Source organism: Anser brachyrhynchus (genome assembly GCF_964034855.1).
Source record: "Anser brachyrhynchus genome assembly, chromosome: 3".
Taxonomy (NCBI): Eukaryota; Metazoa; Chordata; class Aves; order Anseriformes; family Anatidae; genus Anser; species Anser brachyrhynchus.
Window position 1 is genome coordinate 73,601,756 of NC_137696.1, and position 26,168 is coordinate 73,627,923.

General features: G+C 39.1%; 1 protein-coding gene across 5 annotated transcripts in view; it reads right to left on the reverse strand.

The window, feature by feature from the left end:
• Positions 1-15,214, reverse strand: part of RFX6 (regulatory factor X6) — a 42,112-nt gene extending 26,898 nt beyond the window's left edge. For 2 of the 5 annotated variants that reach the window (XM_080587172.1, XM_080587169.1), the window contains exons 1-5: positions 12,186-15,212; positions 11,920-12,076; positions 10,133-10,256; positions 8,453-8,514; positions 416-493 (exon numbers count right to left, since the gene is read on the reverse strand). In XM_080587172.1, coding sequence (XP_080443298.1) covers positions 416-493; positions 8,453-8,514; positions 10,133-10,256; positions 11,920-12,076; positions 12,186-12,342 — 578 coding nt within the window. In that variant the 5' untranslated portion in view covers positions 12,343-15,212. Of the gene's footprint in view, positions 1-415; positions 494-8,452; positions 8,515-10,132; positions 10,257-11,919; positions 12,077-12,185 lie in introns of all 5 variants that reach the window. The other 3 variants (XM_080587170.1, XM_080587171.1, XM_080587173.1) reach the window with 3 other exon arrangements.
• Between the last annotated feature and the right edge of the window lie 10,954 nt (positions 15,215-26,168).

The following is a 26,168-nucleotide window of genomic DNA, read 5'->3' on the forward strand; positions in this document are numbered from 1 at the left end:
CTCCGGACGTTTCATAATGGGAAGCTGTCCTGGGGAAAGAAATTGGAGGGTGACACACAAGCAAACAAAATGAGACAAGTGTTCTGGAAACCGTGTTTTGCTGCTTTACACTAACAAATCCTCTTATGATGTAAGCTGATGCAGCTCTACTCTGACTTCAAAGAGGCCATACTGGAAGATACAAACAAGAGATCTAGATCAAGCTGTTAAATTAAAATCAGTGTCTTTAGGGAGCAAACTGCTGCCTAAACCTGTGAATGCCAGACACTGACATATACAGCAATATTAGTTCTGGTATCAACAACAATTAATGTCCTATAAATACCTTTGTTAGGGAAGTTTAAAGTTACATTTTCACTGACCATCTTTCTAAAGTAGGGATAGAAGCTATGTCTCAGATGCTATGTTATTGTACCTGGTTAAGCCTTTTCCAGAGTACACAGAGTGGTAGTATGCACTGCTTTCTTTAATGCCAATTCCATAATAGTGATACCTGCGGAAAAAAGAGGGGTGTTTTTATTTCTGTGTGACATAAAACAAACTGTCAAATTGGTTTTCAATGCTACATGAAAGCTTTTCTTTCCGGTTTCCACTTATTCCTTTCACTGGCATAGAAAAAATCTGGTCTCAGAAAACAGTATTGTCACGATTTGATACAAAATTCAAGGCTGGCATCTTCTTTAAATTTAAAACATTTTCTCTCTTTCAAGAATGTTGCTGGAAGAACAAATCTCCCAGAAACATGTTATATCTCTTTTCCCTGACATGCTTTCTCTTTCATTTTATGTCCAGTTTGTTGCAAGGGTTTGATCCATCAGGTGTAATCTATCAGGCTTACCGCTGTTACGTTTAGAGTTCTACAGAGCACTTTTCAGTTAAAAATAACTCCCCAGTAATTTTCTCCACTATAAATTAGTGTTCAGCCTCCTGTGACTAGCAATGTCAATATCTCATTCATCCACTCTTCTCTCAGGTTGTAGGCTGACTGACTGCTGCATTATTTAGTTGCTTAAGCAGTTATCATCAATTGTTTCCCTCACTGCTCTCCTGGAGATTATTGCTCCAAAAACAGAAACGAAAGAAGGAAACATGTTTACTGCTCAGCCTTTGCATTTCTGAGCACAACACCTTAACCAAAGACACTGAAGAGGGTGGGTTGGTGCTAAGAAAACTAGCTATGCTGTAGATACTGCTTTCCACTGATTTTGCTACAAAAGTGACCTCCAGGAGCAGGGCAGGAGAGCAAGCTGGGGGCAGCTCTTTCTTCTTCAGTCATAGCAAAGTTTGCTTGAGTTCATCTATCAAGGGTGATAGGCCCTGTCTTATAAATTCAACAAAGTACATTTAAAGTGGAGTTAAACCAAACTTGTCTAAGAATGTTATGGACTGCATATTAAGGATCATTTGGTTTTAACTAAAGTCATCTTGAAAACACCATGGCAGTAGGTTTAACTGAACTGCTTCAAAGTAACACTTGCTGTTGAAGTACCTTACTTGCAAACCAAGCATAACATACAGAGAGTACATTGCAAGATCATTGCACTAATTTCACTGAAACATCTCAAAGACTTGCATAAAAGTTCACTCTTAAGACACAAATCCTCTGGCCGATAGTTTAATAGAACACGTGAGTTTTCAGCTCATCTCTGATGTTCCTGGTGATGCCCATTTAAAACAAAAATAAATAAAAATTTACAATCTTTTTGTTTGCTCTTGTATGGGATGGTTGCAGGTAAGAACAAAAACCTCAAATGCTTTACATTTACAATGCTGACTAAAGGCATTAGATACAAATGATAATTAAGGAGATGTTCATTATGGTGATATGTTTGCTTAGCCTAGGTGTCTTTGAAAATCTCATCTGAAATAGTCATTCTGTTTCTGGACAGTCTATTGGGTGCACTCAGGATTTTATAGCCAAGAAATTGTGGCAGAAAGTGGCTGCATAAACCTATGGCATCACAGGTTTTATTTTTCATCTGAAATTTATGAGTCTACGTAATATCACTGGAACACAGAGGTACCTGGTGACCCTTAGCAAGGCCAAGAGTTTCTTGCCTATTTCGCTACTGTTAGTTTTCTTTCCCCATAAGCATATTTCTCTGATGAATGGTGATGTGGTGAACAGAGCATTTTAAAATATCTGTTCATACTCAGAAGCTCAGACATAGGACCATCTGCTCAGTACAGTTCTCTTTTTACCCAGTAAAGTCAGAACTGACTGATCAAATCAAAGTGACACTTGAAGGTGGTTTAGGATGCCTTTCATTAAATGTGACCTTTCATTAAATGTCATAATGCTGGACAGTTGGCCTCCTTTTCAGATACAGTAGTGCGTCATCTCTGTTGTGAATTAAAGTCCTGAAGGTTTTCAACCAACAGCTTTGGTTTATGGGTATTAAACAGATGGACTTGAGCCATACACCTGAATCTGAAAATTTCTAATATTAGACAGAGTTCTGGCAAAAATGCTAAAGGCATGAACATTTTTTCCTCTTTCATGGAAATTCAGTTAGTTTAAACATGACACAAGAAGTCTTAAAAATGTGTATGTATGGATCCTTTGAAATAATAGCATTTACTTAATCTTGAATTTGCACAGGATGAAACACTAAATAGAGCTGTGACCAGTTCTTTAAAAATGCTACAGGCAGAGTAATTTATTTGTAATTGGCAATGTTAACAAGCAGTTGCCGGCATCTCATTCCAACACCCCAAATCTCTCAGTTTCAATCACATGTCATTTTGTAAATTCTAAAAATAAAACCTCACGCTTTCACCACAAAATTGGATTTCCCTGCTGTTAAAGCTGAAGTGGGCCAGAGGCCAAAGAAAATCAGTAATTCTTTACAAAGTTAGGATTCGATATCTAGATTATTCACATCTAATTCAGTATAAACATATTTGGGCTAGAAACAGGAACTGTCATATGATTTGGATTCTCAGCTTTCTGATGGCAGACACAGTACTTGTTCGTGTTCTGGAATGCCCCAAGATACCGGAATTTACTCCTTTCATTTTTTTTTATTTTCAACTGCAGAATAGATTTTTTTTTTTCGGTATCTATTCAGTGTGTCTTAAAGGCATATAAATTATCCTTCTAATCTCCTTGAATTTTTAGTACTAAAAAAGTACAGCTTTCCAGTCATGACACAGAAGCAATAAAAGAATAAATAAATTATAATCTGTACTTTTAAAGTTCTGTCTGGAGTACTTCACAGAGGAATAAGGTATAAAGATCTTTATTCTCTTACACACCTAAGTCCTTAGCTGAATAGCTTTGACTCCCTGTTGATTTTTGACTTTTTTGATTTTTTACTCCCTGCTGATTGCAGTAGACCCATTCCAGACACACTGACAATATCTTTAACCTACATCTTCAAGTACCTTCTTTCTCTTTATGTGCCTATTTACATGTATATTCCACTCTTATATTTCTATTGTACAATTCATAAAAGGAAATCAGTCATCATAAGGAACTTATTCTCTGTTTTTGTAACAAACCTCTTAAAGAACAAACTAAACTGATTTTCTCTTAATTTCAGTGGCTTATTATAACATATGTTCCTATGTAGCTAGTAGCCCTGATTTTAGCATACACTGACAGAAATGATAGCTGATAAGGAAATGATAGGCTTAAGCTGTTCAGGGACTTGCAATAACTTGTTATCATGGGGCCAGCTGCCGTATCAGTTTTATTAACCCACTAAATCACTCCTAATAAATAAGATAATAGTTTTCAGACATCATGGATAAAAGCTAAGATTCAACATTGATCAAAGTCTACAAAGAAATTAAATTGTAACTTGAGCTCAAACAGCCTTCTGTGTGTATGGTCTGAGCAGTATGCACATTTTCCTGAATAGCTGCTCCAGGTAATTCATGTACCATGAAGAATATAACTAAATTCTGGTAGTGGCTGTAGCATGTTCAACACTGCCCATGCAAAAAGGTGGATTTGGAACCTGCTCCAGGTCTGGGTCTTCTCCCATTCAGCAGGGATACAGAAGTCTTCCCCTTCTATTCAGCAATCTGGAGTGAGCAGCATGGGTAGTGTTGTTAACAAAATTGTGTTTAGTTTGTTGTACTTTCTTGGTCAACTCTTTAAATGAGTGTTTTAGTATTTACACCTCTGTACAAATAGGTTGTTGGATGTAAACACAGAGGGAGAGAGACTCTGAGGTTAGTTCTTAATAATCAAAAGTTCAAATAGTCGAAAGGATTTATTAGACCCATTTTTAAGGCCCTCCTTTATCCAGAACCTCAGATGACAAATGCTGCTCAGAACTAACATTGATGTAAGTTCTTGCACCTTAGAGCAGCACCCGTGTCTCAGCTTAGATCAGCAATGCTTTCTGGAATTCAGTTCAAGTGAATGTTAGAAAGAGTTTGGACTTGTTTCGGTGTGGAAGAAAAACAATGGCTGCCACCTTGGAATGGATGGAAGAGGGAACCGACTTACTTTGTTTTCTTCTGTCCACAGCCAGGCTCTATCAGTGTGTTACTGTGTATGCATACAGTATGCAGCAAGGTGCTTTATTCCTAGGGAGGCAGCTTTTCTTTGCACTATAAGAATAATGATTCCATTAGAAAGGAATTGTCTTTTTCCTTTCATGCTTTTGCAACATCTAAGCACTGGATGATGATTGCCTCCCAGGCAATACCACCGCACTAAACATCACTGTCAGGAATAGTTAGTACTGTTACTCCTCCTACTAATATTATATCAAAATAATGACACTAACAACAGAACTAAAACAATGTCACTCCACTACCATGCTTAAAAAATTAGAATTTAACCGCTAGTAAGAAGTGTCTCCTACCAGTCCCAGTAGTAGTCCCAACACTGCTTACAACATCTAGCGTTCAAGCTGACAAAAGCAGTGACTAACCAGTCATTTAATGTAACTGGTGAACAGCCCCTTACCTTACATATTAATTTAATGAAAATACTTCCATAAATGATACTTGCATGACTAACTGCTACCTGGCCAAAGCAGAAATGACTTTGTTCCTTATTAGTGAGACTATGGTTCTGATATGATCCACAACATCAGAGATACTGGTTGTTACTTATACTACCACTCCTCAGTGACTACTTGCTGCTGTATTCGGTCTCTGAACTGGAGATATTGTCACTTGTGCCTTTTACGAGGCTCTTTTCTGCACAGCCAGAACAACGTAAATCTACTGTAGTGGAAACGAGAATTGCAGACAATAAGTCTCTGAGGAAAAATCCAGTGGAAAAAAAAAGGAGAAACAAATGCCAGATGTTCAAACAAAACCTGCTGATGCCTCATCCCTTTGAGGAAATTGCTCAAGAACAGTTAATCCATATGAAAATATGGCATATAATACCACCAAGGTCAGTAGGACTATTGGATCTGCTGAAGAAAAGCTGCCCATGAAGTACTTCTGTGATAGTCTCGGAGAAAAGGGAATTACACTGACACAATTAATTTTGTGGCGAGATTCCCATGTCAAAAACTTGTTTTGAAACATACCTCTTTAAATTACGCAGATACATGACATTTTTGGAAGTTTGGATCCTGATTGGATCTTGTTTATCAATGTATTAGGTATGTCAGATCAAAAATAAAATGAGCATTTGGCAGTCTTTTCCCCTTGTATTCTCTCATTCATTATGATTTGAAAGTAGTTCTCCAAATACACTAGGTTATGAATGTAAGACTTAACTGAGACATTGATGAACTAGTAGGTTGTCAAATATTCCTGGGGACTATAAATGCCAGATCTCCTAAAAACTTAAACACAACAGCAAATGTCCATCTGCAAAGCTGACTAAATCTACAATAGCTTACGCCTGTAACTATAGCTCAACTTCACCACAGCAGAAAATCCATTAAATCTCTTTCCCTTATAAACTACCCTTCTAAATGTAACTCTCCTCAAAAACTCTATTCAGCAACTACAAGACAGATTGTGTACTCTGTTTTTCCTGAAAAAACTCAATGGATTACAAAACTGTAAGACCGTGACAGAAGCTAAACAAGAATTGCCCTTTATTATAGAAAGGAAAACACTCTATGCAGGCTTTCCTTTGGATTTTGTTTTTATTAATGATTTATTAAAATAAATATTTGAGATATACTAAAGAAATAATGTCTTTTAAAATCTGTAATTGAAATTATTTCCCATTTTGTATATGCAACAAAACCTAAAATTCATTAATGGCATCTCCAGTGCATTCTTCATCGAAAATAGGGTGGGCTTGCCTGGCTATTTCTGATATATCTAAGGTAGGAAAAGAGGCCAGCATAACGACAAAAAACAACCCCCCCAGAATTGTAAAAGTAAACAATGCATCTTTCAGACATTCCTAATATATTACAGAGCACTTAGGAAAACCACAATCTTGTGGGTTTTTTTGTTTGTTTGTTTTTGTTTTGCTTTTTTTTTTTTCTTTCAGTCTCCTTTCATTTTGAGTTTTGCTTATAGATTATTGAAAGACAAGAATACCTTTGTCTTTCAAGGCTAAGCCTTTCAAAAATACTTTTCCCAAACAAACCAAATGTCTGATTTTCTCTTTTTAGTACCAATATTCTAGTTTTCTATCTTACTGACTAGCAAAATTGTTCTTTGATAGTTTTTTTGGTCTCCAGTTGTGTTTTAGTAAACCATCAACTCTTTGTACTTTCTTCTATAAGGCTAATTTAATGAGTCTTACTCAGTATCTACATAAACACATTTGTAATTTTAAGCATGAGAACAATCCTACTCACAATTTTAAAGGCATGTATGTCTCAAAACATAGGCATTAATAATAAATGTTTGACTTCTATGTATACACAGAAAGCTGGACACAATACCTGTCTTAATTTGCTCCTCATAGCATTGTCTTATTTTTAGGACAAACCTATTTTGAAATCAATAGAAATTTACAGATAAGGATCTGATCTAAATTAGATTTGGGATTGAAAGCCATTAAGTTTTTTGAAAGTTACTTTAAAAGAATAAAACTATATAACTAGCCTTATTTTATGTAGAATGGTATGGGCACACTAAGTTTAAACTTTTTTTTTTAAATAAATAGAGATTAATAAACATCGAAACAACAATTTAATGAACAACACTAAGAAAAGCTCAGAACCAGTGTTGGTTTCAGGCAATACAGAGCACTATTGTATTTGTGACTCCCCAAACAAGGGCAGAGGTTTCCTAAAATTACCTAATTCATACCTTGACATTAGCAATACCCTACGGCGTTATTTTGACTTCTCTACATTCCTTACATCAATACACCACACATTTTTTTTATTTCCTTAAGAAGGAGGATTCTCAATTAAAAATAAAAAAAAAATCAGACTGGGGACAGTTCAGCAGTACTTCCTCAGCAGCCTTGGTATGAGGGCACAGGTGGGAGAGTGGATGTAAGGGATGTTGCTCCAACTGTTCTCCACAGTTTTACACTAACTTTGTCATGGCCTAAAGGATAATGCCAGAATCTGAACTAGCAAAATATTTTGCCATAGGTGATGCATAAATATCTATTCCCACAGCCTAAGGGGCGACCTTATCGCTCTCTGTAGGTACCTTAAAGGAGGCTGTAGCAAGGTGGGGATTGGTCTATTCTCCCATGTGGCCGGTGGTAGGACGAGAGGGAATGGGCTAAAGTTGTGCCAGGGGAGATTTAGGTTGGATCTTAGGAAGAACTTCTTTACTGAAAGGGTTGTTAGGCATTGGAATGGGCTGCCCAGGGAAGTGGTTGAGTCACCATCCCTGGAGGTCTTTAAAAGACGTTTAGATTTAGAGCTTAGTGATATGGTTTAGCGGAGGACTTGTTAGTGCTAGGTCAGAGGTTGGACTAGGTGATATTGGAGGTCTCTTCCAACCTAGACGATTCTGTGATTCTGTAACATTCCACAGTTGAAATATACAAATCAACTGGATACATTATACATGAATACACTACAGACTGTGTACTAATTAGAGTTTTTAAAAATTATCCATAACAAAGTGCAGATGTATAATTTCTTCTAAATTTAAGATACTTTTTTTCTGGTGTCTTTAAATAAATCACTATTGTTATCAAGAGAACAGATTGAAAATTGTCAGATTTGCAAAAGGCAAATCACAGTTAAATAGCACATTATTTGTAGAAAGATGAATGGCTGTAAAAATACGTTAAATGTTTTTTTATACATATATGTACATATATAACATTTTGACAAGTTATTTGCAACCAGTGAAAGGCTCTTTGAAAATGATGATGTTTTAGAAGCTTAATCAGTTTAGTTTTAGTAACTATGCCTGCAGTAATGTTTTCAAATTCAAACACTGTATCGGTTTCATCAGGTGCATGAAAGTTAACACTAACAGCTTTCCATCTGAATACCTCCTCTACCAATTACTACACATTATGGAGGCATGGAAATGTATTTAATTCCTACAATGTATTCTGTAAGTGGATACACAGATAATTGTGCCTTACTTTGAATGGCCTCTTGTTCCAAGCCGCCTTGTGGTAAGGAGAGGGAATTTCTGGCGAATGGTCTAAAGAGAAAATAACAGTATTAATTTCTCACAATGGTATACTTTTTTTTTTTTTTTTTTAAAGCAATCTCTTCATGGAAAAAACTGGAGAATAAATATGCAGTCTACTGTACTTCATGAATTTGTGACACGTAAGCCACAACATAAACAATTCAGCACGTTTTACACTGCAGGGGTCCTTCTATCCTTGTCCATCTCACTGTGTACCCCCAGTCTTCCCACCCTTTTTGTCTGTTCTTCCTTTCCATTTTCACTTTTACAATACAAAGTCTAGTTTTCTTCACTGGGATCCTGCACCATTCAGGTCCCTAAAGTACAACTGTGTCTTTCGCTTCAGGGATCTAAACAGAAGCGAGGGAAAGATTTGGCTGCTAGCTATTCCATTTTGAAAGTCAAACAGCTAGAAATAAAGTGATTTCTGATTTGAAAATTGTGATCTGAAGGTTAAGGCAAGCAAATATTTACCTTGTGGGCATTTCTATCTTCTTGACTATCAAAAGGCTGCACAGGCTTAAACATACTTATCTGCACTGAAACCCTATGAAATTTCTGTTATGATCTATGCTCCATATAAAAAAAAAAATCATGTTTTGTGATTTAATCCAAATCAAGCAAAACATTCTGCCACTGGAATCCTGAGATTGAGATTAGTGCCCTAAAAATATTCTACTCTTCCTGCCCTAAAAACATTCTATTCTTCCTGTAAATGATGCTTAAGGGAGATGGTTTATTAAGTAAAAAACTAATTCGGTAATAGAGGTAGAACTAACGGTTGGATCTAAAAGCTAGATCATGGTCAAAACAATGTTTAAATGGAAAGCTACTGTCTTCCTCATTTATCCTGAAACTATGTAATGAAAACTAGACATATACTTTCTCAGTATATCCAATTCAAGAGGAAAAAATTAGTAAGTTCATTTTATGAACTGGATTTTACATCCATTATTATTATTTAATTAAATTAATGCATTTTGCTATCTATGAACAATGAACAGATCAGTAGTGTTTTAAAAAAAAGATGATCCTTGAAGCATTTTTGGTTTCCTGTTTCACTAACTACTCAGGGTTTAATTTGGAGAATTCACATCTCCCTTTCATTAAATGATTTCAGGATTAATTGTAGGGAAGGGTAGAAAAGAGGAGGAATCAACAATTTTTCATTCAGGAGCTCTTTGTGTTATTAATTTTTATTCCCCTTCTTGTATTGCTTATTGTGTCACTTCTCACTTTACACTGCCTTTAGTATAATTAAAAGTGTCTTCCATATCAGATCTGTTTTTGTGGAAAGAGCCCTATTAATGTCACCATTAAAAAGAGAGAGGGAAAAGAAAAAAAAAAAAAAAAGCTCTTGGAGAAAATGCCATATTGTTATTTCTTACAAAAAAAAAAAAAAAAAACAAAAGAAAAGAAATCAAAGGGAACTTCAGTTTCATTACCCTAAAGCTGTTGTCATGAAATCCTTCCATATGTTATAGTAGTAATTAGTTTGACTCCATGTGCATTAGCAGTAGGAAAAAAAAAATAATTTAACAGGCATTTTGACATAGGTGTACCAAACTGTTAGTTTTAGAAACTATGAGAATTAGTCTAATGAATGATGAAGACTTTTACTTTTTACCTTCCCAAAAGTTGCAGCACAAGCAGGTTCCAGCTTCTCTTTTCTGCAGAAGTCTAAATAATGTGCATAAAGGATGCATCTCGGTAAACAAACTCCTTCACAGACAATGTAGTTTTCTTCCAGCCTGTATAGAGAAAGAAACTGGAAGAGTAAAAAGCAACATATCATGTCTCTCCAATTTATTTTCCTTCTGTGTTTATGGCACTGCCCTCTTTTTTTTTTTTTTTTTTTTTCATTTTACTGAAGATATCCATGACAGAACACAGATGAGTTTCTAGTGAACAAGACAGGCACAAGAGACTGACTCTACACTTCATGTTTAGGGTAGTTGCAGAATATGGAAAGCATGGGGCCAGGTCCCTTATTCTTAATGAGCCTTTTTCAAAGTCTGCACACTTCTGCTTTAAATAATTTTGATTTAAATGACTACCACCTCAGAGGCAGCCTTGCTCTGAAAATATGAGTACTAACTATACTGTGAAAGATTTGGGTTTAAGGCTGTCCTCTGAACAGAGCAGGGGCTTGAACTTGCACCTTCTCTATTTCTAATACCTGGAGTTATGTCTCTTTTCTTCCTACTTTTGCTTTTTAATTTTCACGCTGGACCTGAAGCTATTTCTTGACCAAACCACACGAAAAATCAAAGATTTGACATTTTCTGGAGGGTATGCACTTTTATGCATCAGTTTACAAAAGGCAAGTGCTTAGGCAAAGGTCATTAAAGTCTAATTTTAAAAACAAGTAAAAATTGTCTATCTTCCCTTTAACTGAACTCTTGGTAACAGCTAGGTATTCCACTCTTGTCAGTTTCTTTTCTTTATCAGTCTCCATTATCTGCTACTCCCAGAATGATTTGTAATAAATTTGTTTCTTTTCAAATTACAACAATCTATATGAACATACTGTATAGTAAACACTGCATGCTAAATAATTTTGCACTGACTCACGAGACTCAAATCCTTTCAATTTACTGTCTGCTCTAAGAAGTCAGATGTAAACTAAATTAAGAAACCGGGATATCTGGATTATTCCTTTTTTTTTTTTTTTTTTTTTTTTTTCAGGTTGAAGGAAAACTCCAAATTTATAGTCTGGATTTGGTAACCAAGTTCCCATTTAATTCAATATTAGCTCCCTAACTTCAGGAGTATTTTAGTAAAGACCTGTATGAATTAAAGTCTGCAGAATTTGACCTCTTATGTGTTTAATTTTTGCCCAGATAAAATAAGGTAAAGGGAGGGTGTCTGTGGATGGTGGAATATAATGTAAAAATATATATATTGAGACGATGGAAATCGAACAGCCATGGCCATACAGGATAATTAAAGCATCCATTTGCAAATGGAAAGTCTGAGGTAACTTTTCATTTCTACGTTTTCCAAGATTTTCGGGTTTATCATTTCTAGGAAGAAGGAATAACCCGATTTTACGGAAACAAAATAACGTATAATCGACTGTCCATGTGTTGATTACTACCGTGTTCCCGCACACCCGGGACGAGAAGCTATGTAAGCTCCTTCCAGGTCTATGCTGGATACTTGCACCGTCGGTTCAGGCACAGTAAGCCGATACTTGGGATTTTTCTCTTGCGTAAATTCGGTCTTTCCCGATTTTTCCCAGCCAGTGCGGGTGTGACAGAGATCTCTGTTAACGGATAAACTTCTGCTAATTAAAGAAAAATCGGAAATTTAGGGGGAGGGAGGGCCTCCTTTGTACCGGGGCCGATGGCAGTGAGACCGGAAAGCCCTCAGCCCCCCGTCAGAGGCAGCCCCGCGCCCGGCCGGCCCTACCACTGCAGGGTGAGCTGCGTCTGCTTCTTCTTGTCCTTCATCATCTGCGCCACGCTCCTCTTCGCCGCCGGGCTGCCTCCCGCGCCCTTCAGCTTGCCGTCGCGGCCGTCCGCATCCTCGTCGTCCTCCGAGAGGCTGTCGCTGCCCGCACGGAGCTCTGCGAGCCGGGGAGGGAAGAGCGGAGACGCCCGGGGGGGCTCCGTTAGGGCCGCTCCTCCCCGCGGCGCCCGTTCAACGGCGCCCGTCCCGCCTCACGGGCCCCTTACCTGACTTGATGGCGGATGGCTCCGGGAGCCCCCTCTCGGCGCCCGTCCCGTCCCGGGCGCAGGGCAGCAAGCCGGCGGCCAGCAGCTCGGCGTAGCGCTCGTCCTGCTCGGCCGGGAGGCGCAGGAAGGCGCCGTCAGCCTCGGCTCCCTCGGCCATGCTCCTCACCGGCACCTGCCGCGCCCCATGGGCTCCTCAGGGGCTCTCCGGGACGCGGGGCCGCCGGCAGCCTGAGGGGAGGCGAGGAGGGGCAGGCCTGCCCCCGGCGGGGCCCTGCCTCCTCACGGCAGCCGGGGGAGGTCGGTGCCGAGGGGACGGGGCTCGGCCGAGGTGCGGGGAGGCTCGGGGGGGCGCTTAATGATTAACTGCCGGCGGCGTGAGGGAGCGACGCCCCGCCGCCATCTCCTCCCAGGGCGGCCCCGGGGGGCTCTGCTCGTCCCCAGCCTGAGAGGGCGAGGGGCGGCCGCGGGGCCGAGGAGTAGGCACCCCGCCGGCACCTGCTCCTTAAGTCGTCGTGATTCTTTATTGCCTAGTTTAACTGTTGGTGCTGGAACAGCACGTCTTGGCTGTGTGCAAATAAATCGCATCGATGTGACAGGCGTTGCTGAAGTGCCGGTGTTTTTCCGTATGCCAGCCTGGAGAGGTGGCCAGGGACCATAACAGGAAAGATGGAACGGCTTCTTCTACACAGCAGTTGTTGGTCAGATGCCAAAGTAACATCATCACTGCAACAGCTTTAGTATGTCCTCATCAGAGCAAAATCCCAGGCCCCGTGCTCTTTTCTGTATAAAGTCTGGGAGATTTCAGCATGGCTTGCGGTGGTGAGCAGCCCCGAGATGTGCTGCCAGATGACCTCTTTCAGCCCTCAGGTAGTGCTGGGCTGTCACAGGCACGAGGCTTGCAAGGAGCTGTTCTCCCATCTGTGCTGTTCCATTGCGCCTTGACTCACGGTCCCACCAGCGGTATGAAGCGATTGAATATTATCATTTCCACTCCTGCACAGATACATCATCAGACCAGTTATGACCTGTCACATCCATATTTAACAAAACCCCAGGTGCACCCATACCTGCCAAAGGCCTCAAAAGGCATCACAAGGATGAGTGACAGGCTTCTGAAACGACAAAGACCTGTGGGATAGTCCCAGAGTCAAAAATGACATTTAGCCCAAACTTTCTGCTGTTTCCATTTACTCCTCTGCCCATACCTATGTAAAATATACTTCCTTCTTTACTGGTTGCTCTATTCAAACATTTCTTCACAGTTATCACATCTCTTTCTTACTTCATATGTGATGCTATATTGACATTGTCCATATGGCTATGTCCACATATGATTGTGCCCGTGTATCAGTTCTTGGCATAACTCATTGAGACAGTTCGGCTTTTGTTTTCAATGACTTTGTTTTGAGGTTGCAGCAAAATCGCATTTGGCCCTTTGACTTCTCTGCAATTTTTGGCTGACCCGACTACTTCAGAGCCTGGCCCATGAGGGTCAGTATTTCTACAGTATAATAAAGCCTCCCAGCTACTAACTGTTGTGATGAATCTCTTGTGAGCACAATTCTATGTCTTCCTGGTAATACAGAGCTAAAAGTAGTATTTGTTGTGTAAGGGCAGGATTCTCTTTCACTATTATTTCAGAACATCTTTGGTGACACTAACTAATTCTAGTCATCACCACACAGGGATTAACTGTGTGAGGGGTCTGGTCCAGGGACCAGCTAGTTTATACCCTGGGGCAGCAACCATTTATAGTCCCTTCCTGCTGCTTCTGGGGGCCAGGGACTGCTTTAATTAGCTTTACCTAAAATTGATGATGATTTAAGAGCCATTTTGGTAAATAGAAGTTCTCCTTGGATTTAGTAACTTTTTCTGACTCATACAAACACTCCTCTACTTGTTCTTTCAAAGCCAGGAAATGATTGTTGTGTGGTGTTACCTCCTTTGTATGAAATTAAGCATATATTTGCAGCAGTAAAGAAAGAAAAATGGGTAGGCCAGTGCTCCTAGGTAAACATGTAATGTTTAAAGCCTGCATGAGAAAGGTACATCATCTACTGCCAATATGTGAGGAAAAGTATCTGTTCTGTAATTAATAGAAATATGGCAGGTTTTTTATAAGTGACCTACAGTAAATTACACATAAATTATTCTTATCTGACAGTGTCCTTTAATAAACTCAAATTGTTTTTAAAAGTTTCCATACAAAATCTTTGACGATGAAAGTAATTAATAGGAGGGGAAGATTAATCCCAGCAGGCAAAGTGAAATTCTGAATGTTTGAGCTGTTCACTCATGCAGAAATATTACAACCAAATCACTCTGCTTTAAAGAAAATATTTTTCTCCACATTGTCTACTGTACACGAGGTTGGATGTGGGTGCTGTGTCTGGGTACGAAGTCAGAGGGACTGCTGCCCAGTGGAGCCTATGACTCTTGTCACAATGGTCCTGCCCCTCCTATTGGCACTAGTGTGTAGGCTTGCATGGCAGTGAGGATGTACAGTCATGAATTTTGGGTTAGTTTGTTTTGTGTCTTATCCTCTGCTACATCATTCCTGCCGGTGTTCTTGAAATTCTGGTTGTTGTCTCATACTGCATCATTTTCACAGTAATGGAAAGTAGTGCCAAAAGACATAAAGGGTTGAAAGAAATCATCTTGTCCCTCCTCTCCCTTCCCATGAAAACAAGGCAGGATTATAGACATGTATTGTTATATGATTCCCAGAACTATTTGTCTCCCTGGTCCTTAAAGCTCTCCAGAGAGGGCAGGTCACATCATATCCAGAACACCTGCCAGCGAAAAATATTTACTGGTGTCAAACAATCTCCCTTCAGCAGGAAGGACCTTCCAACACCCCATATTCCTCTCTCCCAGCAGGCTAGATCTTATTTGTGATAGTATTTTGAACAGCAGAGTGGAGAAGGAACATATTTTTTCTCTTTGCCTGAACTTATTTTTGCCTTTTTGTTTCACTATGTAAGTTTTCTTTTCCATCCCTCAGAGTATACTTGCTCAGCAGTCATCGTGTCATGCTTTGTAGTCAGGGCGTTCTCAGAGTAGTTTTAAATTTCACATTTCAGACACTGGTGTGGTACATATGTGGTATTTCATTGGCACGGAGGAACTCCTGACATGGACTGCCAAACCCAACCAAATAGGCCAGGGAGCTGTCCACAGGTTTGCAGCCTGCAAGTAATTTTCTTTGCCATTTTGAAATTTTTATTGTAACTTCCTCAGAAATCACGATGCCTTTGCATTATTGGAACTAAAAGAGTTACCCTTGCTCTGGTCTTCATCTTTTATCTTACTTATTTCAGCCCTCTACCTTCTTTCAGACAATTCCTACCCCTACCTCTTTACCACATTACTTCCATTTTCAAATCCACTTACCAGTCTGATGGGCAGATCTCTTACTTCAGCTCTGCCTTCAGCGGCACCTTTGCTATTATTTATGTTTATTTGCCTGGCTTCTCTATTGCCTTTGCCTCCCTAATGCATTTTGAAGCACTTAATCCAGCATTAGCAAACTATCAAAAGTCCATCTTCTGTTTACTGAACCTTAAATGTGAGAAGTTGTCGCACCTGCCTTATTGAAGGTGTTGATTTAAGGCAACTGAAAAGGTTTCTAGCAAAATAACTACCACACTCTATAATACTCTTTTTACCTGAAGGAGTTAATTTCTAGTTTTCTGCTGTTTGATGTAATCTCAGAAGCATTCATCCTGATGGAAAGGTCATATTTCATATAAACAAAACACAGTGCTTTCATTATCGCTTAACATTCTTATCCTTGTCCTGTCTTCCAAGGCTAGTATCATGGCTAGAAAAATGCTCTGAGTCCTTTTTAGCAAACATCTATGAACAGCAAAACTGACATTTTCAAAACGGTTTTCATGCGAGAAACAAATCTTCACAATTTAGCTCAAGTTTTGATCTGTTGTCCATCCATCTCCCAGAATGGACTCCTGGACTATCCCGGACTAACCCTCCTGAAGCAGGAACAGCTTTTTTCCCTGCGATGTGCACACATCTGAGTAGAGCAGCATCTAACAAATAATGCAGCAGATGGGGATAAAACCTCCTTGTTCTTTTCTCCCATTCCTAGGATTCAGAGGCTGACTAACCCAGCACAAAATCACCACCTCATCCTCTTTTGAGATCCACATACCCACTCCTGAGAGGTAGCAATGTGTGCTCCAGCTCTTTGCTGGAGCAAAGGAGAGATACTAATAGCTAAGGCAGCCAGGCAATCCTACTCTCCCATTTGAGCCCTGTATGGCTGGTGTGGACAGTCCACACAAGATTTATGATCTCAGCCTTTGGGAGACAGAAGAAAGGGGGCAGATGCAGAACTGGGCTATCTGGGGACATACAGGATAATACCATGAACATTAGAGTATTGCTAGTGCCTAGGAATTTTAATATCATTTGGTGTTGTGCACACTGAGAATTGTGGTCTCATCAATGCTGCTCATTGCTGAATGAAAGAAAAATTGTGAAGCAAAACTGTTGAAGTATCCACAGAATCTATTTCTTTATTATTTTCCTGTTCCAAAATTGCACTTTTTTATTATTATTGAATTGCAATCATGTTATTTGTCCCTGGACAGGAAGCATGGGATACATCTTTTCTAACTTTGTCTTGGAGCTGGTTTTCTGAGTCTAATCTGGTCACCTCAGTCTCCCTTTGCAGCCAGTGGAGAAACAAGGTTGTCTTCCAGAGATAACTGATACGAGTCACATTACCCCTTGGAAGAAATCATCCTCTCACAAATCTGTTTCTCTTCCCTGTCTGTAGTGAGGAAGTCTTACACGGTTTTATGCGAATTTTGTATTGGTCTAATCCCACCAAAATTCAACAACCTGGATAAGATGCTCAGATATATGTGACCTGTAGCACAATGGAAATGTTGTCCATAATTTACATGTGAAGCATCTTTTATATCAGCACCCAGGTATTGCACCATTTCATCTTGCTGCAATGTTCCTTTTTATTGTTTTCCCAACACATCACACAGCAGCAAAATGTTTTGAACTTTATTTACATCTATATGACTTGCCAATAACATCTTGAGGGATTCTGTGTGTTTAACTGAAAAATGTTTTGAAGATAAATGAAGCAATAGAAAAACAATTTGCTATTGATTTGTTCCTGTGTAACTTCATGATATTTACGTAAGTGCTGGAAACTGTTTCACTTCACATCCTCCCCAGGCAAATGAACTACATAGAAGCTCTGATATGGTGTTGATGTTAGGGCTATTTGGTGTACACTAACACCTATTTCTTTTCAAATATGCTTTTGAACTCCATTTCTGATTCCCTGCAACTCATTACTAGGAACAGTTTTAATTTCCAGTAGTTTGAACAAGAACTTCACTGTGGGGCCAGGGACTTCTGCCCTCGGTGGGGAAGCGAGGGAGCATCCTTCACTGGCCAGATGCTGCAGCAGGGCAGTGCAACCTGCACCAGTGCCCCAGCAAGGTCTGTGAGCCCAGCTGCTAGTTCTGATGCTGCAAAATTACACAAATATGGTTGGGCAGTATCTGTGCAGCAAAGAGAGTGAGCAGATAATAGTCAAAAACATGGATTTTTTTTTTTTAAGTTGCCATTGTGTCTTATCAACTATTTCAGTCTGTTTTATATCACCAGGATTTTTTGTGTTTGATTTCAAAACACTGAAAAGCTTTTCCATCTTGGTGCTGAAAAGGTCCAGAGACCTTGACCTGCTAGCAACTGCATGAGCAGCGTCAGATCTGTGAAAGCAGAGGCTTGCCTGACAAGGTAATTCACTGTAGGAGCTTAGGGATCCCTTTGCAAGGAACAGATGCTGGCATCCAGTAGATGGTGATGTTTAATAATGTATTTCCTGCTCTCACTCCAGCTGATACAGCCAGACCTGGCTGCCTCTCTTTTTACTCGTGCATTTTACTTATTTCCTGCTCTTAAAATCTGTACCTTAAAAACCATTCTCTTTTGTACAGAAGTTGATAGTTCTGTGTGTTCACCACCCCTGCTCCAAGCAAACTTCAAAATAAACAGCCCATCGTTATGCATCTGTATTATAGTAGCCCCTTCACAGCTGACGTGTCTCCATCCTCTACAAACCCAGGGAGATTCCACAGTCTGTAGGGGGCCGAGGCAAACCACAGCTGGGGACCTCATAGCCTGACCTTATGGAGCTACATGGAAGTAAAAATTGCCTATGCTTACCTCTCTCAAGGGTTCGTTAGTTATCTCGGGTTACTTATCTTAGTTTTAAAACACCATTTTTCAGAGGAAATGTTTTCTCTTTGCCAGATTGTGAGGAAATGTTTGTATTCATACAAGTACATGCTCCTACAAGCTTGCGGGTTGAACAGCCACTTCACTGTTCATGTATTTGCATTGTGCTTTGGTGGGCAGCATCCATGGGAAGAAAAGTCAGGAGGCCAGCTGAATTTTAATCTGGACAGCTATACAAACATCTCCAGTTTCGCTGGGAATGATCCAAGAATAGAGCTGAGGTTAGAGAATATGTTCACCCTCGAAGAAGTGGTCCTGAGAGTTTCTGTAGGTACTCCAAACAGCTCTATTAGCAACACTTGTTCTTGCATATCTAGCCTATCCGCAAATAACTGCTAAACAGGTGTTAACAGAAGCAAACCACTAAAGTCAAGGGACTATTCTCTTTATGTAAAGCCAGCTCGTAAGGGCTCTACCACCAGCTGGGTACAGTGCCATAAAGCACTGCATTTCACAGACAGCTCACCACTGCTGAAAACAGATTGTTTCCCTTCTCTGTGTCTCACCGTTCACCCTTTTCTTGGCCACGCTCTCCTGCTGCTAGCCCTGTGCCAGCTTCAGCACTTGTCAGACACTTCTGTGAGCCCGTTTAGCTCACTGAAATAATGGAAAGCAAGACCAGGAAAACACAACAAACAGCTTTCTGATATTTCAGTGAGGTAAATCAGCCAGTGAGTGTAACGAGTGCCAGAAAATGGGTGGGATGGCACAGCTGGGAAAAGAAAGAAAGACTGGCTAGGATAGAGGAGGGAGAGGTCGTGTGAAAATGGAAGATCTCCTGCATTCTGCAGCAATAAGCTGCCAGATCGGCTAAACTGAGTGTGGAACCACAGACCTGTTCGTGGCTGTAACAGGTGATGTGCATCTGGTGAAAGATGCCTATTAGATTAATGCAGCCTTTTTTGAACAAATTATCTCACACAGATACTGTGCAATACTACACTTCTGTAACACATTTAACTAACCTTTTATTTTTTATTTTTAAATCGGGGCTTGGGTAGTGGGCAGAAAACCAGCTGTGTCCAGGGGAGGGAGCTGTGTGGAGCCTCACATGCTGCAGAGGACAGAGAGATCCTTGAGGATCCTTGAGGATCTCTCTGAGATTATCTTGAGTTGAGTTTATCTTGAGTTGATGTGTGTTGCTTGGTAGGGGAATACCAGATACGTTAAGTAATAGTCAGGTTGCTGGTAGGCAGGGCACTTTCCAAACCACTGACGTTAAACAAGCAATCTTACTTATTTCCTACTCTGTTTAACACGCTGAACCGAAGGAGGCTGAATACCTCCTCTGACCCAGCCAGCCTCAGCTAGTTCCCTCCTTTACCTAGAACACCTTCACCAGCACCTGTTCAACCTGCTAAATGTTGTGAAAACATTAGACAGGTCTTTGCTGTGTCTCTTATCAACAGAATGAGTGAACAGGACATTTGTGCAGGATTGAGCACCCCGTCCCACTGTAATTTGAATGACTGCATGCTCTGATTCATGGCGTACCAAAGTGATACCACAGTCTGAAGTATTTCTCTGTTTCCATTCCAGCACCCACATCCTAACTAAGCAAGACACTTGCAGCAGGCTGATTATGCATCAGCTCCTAAGTGACTGAAGTCCTCTGTAAAATGTCTTGATTCACATCTTGAAAGTGAAAAAAAGTACAGTGGCTTTGCATCCTCTGAGCGGAGATTCATCCAAAAGTTTATCTGTCCACACACTCTCTGTCAAATCTTTGACAGGAATATTTTTGTTGCCTGCCAGAAAAGGGTGGATTATTATGATGGTACTTGGCAAAGGGTGCTATAAAATACAGGTTTTATGGCTTGCTTTCAGTATGTCTGACTTGCCCTTGGAAAAGTCACCTGCTGTGTCTGTAAAATAAAGTGAAATGGCTCCTAGAGTTCAGATAGCTTGTAAATCTTTTGGGGGAAGAACTACTACTTCTTATGTGGAGTGCCTAGTCTGCTCTAGCCCTATCCTCGAAGTCTCAGACTACAGAAGTATTACAAGTAATAGTGCATACTGATATCTATGAGAAGAACTATTACAATTATCTTGTACAGGACAAAGTCCTTTTTGTAGTTATATATATATTTTTTTCTGACTCTTCCATGCAATCCTCCTATTATTCTTTATAAGGACTCCACAGTAGATTATCTGATAACACTTTTATTTCAAAATTAAAGGAAATTTCATAAAGAAATTTGTTTATCCTTTCTATTTTGGGGTGCAAAATGATAAGACTTCGTAACAAAGACCAGAATTTGGTGTCTTTATTTAGCTACCTTTTTAATTTCTCATATATATGCATATAAACTTGAAGAAAACAGATGGATATATCTGCTCATTTATCTAAATTCCAATCAAATGCTACTGATACACTTCATTAAAAACAAGGCACTTAGACACGCACTGTTTACAAATGGGAAAGAACATAAATAAAACAGACTGAAAAAGGGCCAGACTTGATGAGAAAGATCTCTTGGGAATTAAATTCATGATGAGAAACTTTGGACACGATGTTTCTTTTTCAAAATATTTTGTGTTGTATTGATGAGAATAAACAACTCTTACTCTAAAATTCACACATGAGATTTTTGTTAAACACCTACATATGCATTTTTTTCCTCCCTCTGGCATTTTATATATCTCACAATAGACATAATGACTACAGAAACAGCATCGACTTCCTCAAATCCTCTATTAAAGTAGTTCTGGAAAGGCAGTTTGAAGAATTACTTTTAAAACGTGTGTGCCTAAGTTAGTCTTCAAACGAGGGTGTTATCTATAATGTAAGCACAGAGGAAGCTGTGTACTTATGTGCAAGAGGAGTTAGGAGAGATATTGCCAGAGATGTTGCATGTATGTTAAATCCTCTGAAACATAATTTTCCAATTAGTGAACATGAACCAGAAATGTTTTCCTTTCATCCTCTTATCACAGAGAATGAAATTATTTTAAAAATGAATATTCATTTAAATAGATGCCCTCTACTTTAATTTTGAATGTCTTGTCCATTTGTATTCTCTGATTACTACGTGGTTAATGTGCCAGAAAACACAGGGTGATTTCAAACCTGGAGAAACATGCTATCTGCAACCTCCTGGGGCCAGAGTTTGGGATTTTCTGTGCAAAGTGCTATAGAGGATTTCACCATTCTTAGTGGAGATCACTGTCCAGAGGTGAACAGGCCCAAGATGAGCATTCCTTTTTGTTACCTTACTTTAAAGGAATTTATCTGTTATTGATGAAAGGTAGGACAGCTGATACAATCGTCATTATTTGGCTCAAGGATATCATGTCATGTTGGGCAACTGGGAAAAAGTTGGATCAAGTTCATGTGTTCATCCACCTCTTCTTTATGCCTCCCTTCAGAGAATGTACTATTTAAAAGTGTTCTGTTGTTAATAAACCCATTTAGTCCTTGATGCACTTCTTCTTAGTATTGGTAGGGAAGGGGATTTATTTAGCCACTAGTGGACAAGTTGTTTAGTATCAAAATTAAGGTTGTATAATAATTCCTACTAAGGAGATTCACTTATGATTGTAGATGAAGATTTTTGTTTGTTTGTTTGTTTGTTTGTGCAAGAGAACCTGTAATAGTGCTATTGTCATCTTGGAATATATAAATACAAATAAGTTAGCATTCAAACTGGCATTCAAACTTAACATCTCATTTTCTATTTCTTGTGAGTACTGTCAACTCTTGCTTCTTTCTGAAAACAAAACCAAAAATAAACAAACAACAACAGCAACAACAAAAATCCTTTTGTTTTACATCTAAACCAGCCCACCAATGGGCATGGAACATTAGTGTGTGATCACAATGTACGACCTGTGGAAAGACAGTGAATGGCAGGAATAAGGAACTATTTGATGTACATAAACTGAATGATGCATCAGAAACACGATATTAAAATATAAAGTTGCACTCATGACAAGGTCTGTCAAGAGAAGGTCTGTCACACTTCAGTCCTGGAGCACACAGAGTAGTCTAGTAGAGCCAAGACACCCCCACAGAGTCAAGCTGTAAATTGCTCTGATATAATTCAGAACAGAATTTAGTTTTCTGTTTCCTAATTTCTCACTAATGAGATAGGACTAGATATTGTGACTGTGAAGAGACCTTTCCTACTGTTTCACTTCTTGGAATCATGTAATTATGAATCACCTTTCATCAACCTATAGATATATTCACAGACTCTACCAACTTACATGCCAGAAGAACTGATGGAAATGCAACCCACCACCATCATCACCAGCATCACATTTTTATTGTGAAAATAATAATGAAGTTACCTTGTAAAAAGCAAAACATTGTCTTCAGAATCTGCTGCCCACCTACAACTTCTTAGACAAGTATGTGTTAAAGAATTTTGTATCCATATAAACTAGAACATTTATTCTATACTCCTCGGAAACTGTAATAAAACTAATTTCAATGTAGTAGAGGTAGGGTGAAGGATTTTAACCACTCTGGATATGAAAGTTATTATTACATCATGGACAAGAACTTGGGCAGCCATTGGTTATGAATTAACAGCTGTCATTTCTTCTAAATCAAGAGGTTTTTTTGAGTTTATGTTTTGATCTTTTAAGGCGCCCACAAATATGATTTTTCTTATCACTAGGAACAAAGTGAAAACAGGAATTTCCCAGTGAGTGATGGAAATCTATGTAAACAAGTTGATATGTGAAAAGAAGGAAACCATACCGATTTTAAAATAAGAACAAAACAGATGGGGAAGCACTACGTGCACTGGCCTCAATTTTCTGAAGTTCTTTTAGCTCTCTGCCTCTTGGGATTATAAAGCTGATATAAAACCCTTTGCAGTTGAAGCGTGGGAAGTTTTTAAAGTAACTTGTAGCGAAAGTTTTATGCTTATCCTTTCAGATTTTAAAGGGGGTCAATTTATTACAAAATATTGGTAAAAGAAGTAAACTTTTTAAAAAAGCTATATTTATCTCTAAGAAAATACCAATTTTAAAAACAACAAAACAAAACCAAACCAGCCAAGAAACACAGCTTTTTTATTATTATTATTTTTATTTTATGAAATCATGCGATTTCTGTCTTTCAGTGTGAAAATAATGATTTTGTCAATATAAGTCCCAATGAGGGTACCTGAGAATTGCAGGAAATTGAATGCCTGAAAATCTACTCTGGAGTAAATAAAAAAAATAATAATAAATTTAAAAGCTGCAAAAATCACATAGCCAATTCCTCAGATGCCTTTTTCTTTCCATCCTTGGTAGATTCTAGTCAATTCTTTCAGTCTTTTGATTAGCTTCTGACACAAGTTATTTCTTCTCCCCATTAATGAATGTAATGGTATTTGTTCTACCACCCACAACTTCTGAGGCTGGATGATCGCAAAGAGGTTTAATACCAAATTTAAGATAAAGAATGTTTTTGTGTATTGTTAACTACTTTGTACTGTATTTCATAAAGATGAACACATGTGGAGATGTAACTGCAGATTACTGATTTTGTCCATTCTTGTGGTATGTCTTCAAATACAGTTTCTTGTCAATGAGGAGGAATGCTTTCAAGCTGTTTTTCTCCCATAAAGCTAGTTACGCGGTATTTTTGTGTATATGAACTCTCCTTAACTGACAGTGTAAAATATTTTGTAGGAAGCATGTCGAACGCTATTCCATGAGATTTAAGAGTGAACATTTTAGCAGGGGCCATTCCCAATAGTTTTAAGTTGTGGAACTTTGCTTTTTTCTCAGTCTTTCACTCTGAAGATTGAAGTCAGACTCCAGAGTGAGTCCCACAGGTTTGCTGTTTGGGGTTCTTTTCCTTATCTGAAAGGAATTTTTACGAGTGTCACCTGTTCTGCCTGTACTCTCTTTGCAGATGTATGTTTACTTTTATAACACACACAGTTCAGCCTTATAAGGTGAGCTGAGATCTTTTAAGATTTCAAAAGAAAGAGAAAATAAATTTTAAAAGTCCAGAAAAAGTGTGACAATGAAAACCTTGAATCAATTCTCAAAAAATGACAAAATAAGTTGAGAGATAGGTCCAAACTTTTTAGAGTCAGTTTAAAATGTATTTAAATATCAAACTTGAGCTACATTAGCTGAGACAAAATCTATTTACTTTCTATAAGGTAATTCTCTGCCTTTGCCTTCAAAGCTCCATACAGCTCGGTTCAAGACCTTGGTCTCCAGTATGAAGTGAAGGAGGTATAGATTCCCTGAAATGGGGTCCCCCAAGATGAGCCAGCTGAGCTCAGGACTGCCTACACTAGCCAGTAATAAATACTGAGAAAAGCCTTAAATCTCAGTTGTCTCTTCTACAGTTCAGCACCAATGGACACCAGTACTTCCCTCAAAACACTGCTGGAAGCAGTATTATCACAGAATCAGAGAATAGTTGCAGTTGGAGATCATCCAGTCAAACCCCAAATTATCTTTCCCTGTTTCCAATAGCTGCGTGTTCAGGGAGAAGGTAAACACATATGTATTTGCTCAGGTATGTGGTTTCAAGACAGTGACAAGAAGGGGACTCTTATGAAATTCAGTTCTCATTCAATACTTATAGAGGTCTTATAAAAGGGATGAAGAAGGACTATTTACTCGGATGGATAATGATAGGACAAGGGGGAATGGCCTTAAACTAGATTAGACTTTAGGAGGAAATTCTTCACTGTAAAGGTAGTGAGGCACTGGAAGAGGTTGCCCAGAGAGGTTGTGGATGCCCCATTCTCGGGGCATCCCTGAGGTGTTCAAGGCCAGGCTGGATGGGGCCTTGGACAACCTGATCCAGTGGGTGGCATCCCTGCCTATGGCAGAAGGGTTGCAGTTAGGTGATCTTTAAGGTCCCTTCCAACCCAAGCCATTCTATGATTCTATGAAACCAGGGCATATGAAAAACAGTTATTTCCCTGCTGTACCATACTAGATACTGCCAACCAACATGTTTTGGAAACATGGTCTCTATTTTCCTATTTTCTATTTTTCTGTCTGAAGATATTTAAACCCATGATTTCCAGAATTGTTCTCGATAAAGTATGTTGAGAAAGGGAATCAAAAGAATTATCATTCTTTCCTGTGCTGATATTTGCACTGAATAATTGAAGGCTCTGGCCGAAGAGAATGCGAGTAATTCCACAATCTCTCTTAGTGGTGAAGGTATTCCCTAAAAGACAGGGTCTACCTAGCTTTCAATCAGTGCTCCTAAAACAGCACTATTTCATTTCTCTTATTCTAATTACGGCTTAATATTATTAAATCTATACGAGCTCCAAAATAGCTGAAAAAACACACATTTTTTTTTAGAGGAACTTATGGGGGACAAGTACGGTAAGAATTAAAGTTAAGTACTATTTGCAAAAGTGATTTAGTGAGAATAAGCACAAGGTCACCAAGACAGCTATTTGGATTTAGGTAACTAGCTGTCCCTTGAAGAGTCTATGTTCAAAGCTAAGACCCTCAGATCCCCCACAACCAATTCACTTTAAGATATCTAAAAATCATAACCACTTATATTTTTAAACTCAAAAATGGTATAAGCCTTACTTTCTATTTTAAGTTTTGTTCACAATAACACTGAGAGGATCATCATCAACTTCATACCTACTCGCTACTGATATTTTCATGTGAAATGACTCCCAGCCTGGCTTTCTTGCAGATGGGAATTTCTAGAACATGAATAATACACAAGGCACTGAAAGCAGTACACACCCAGGA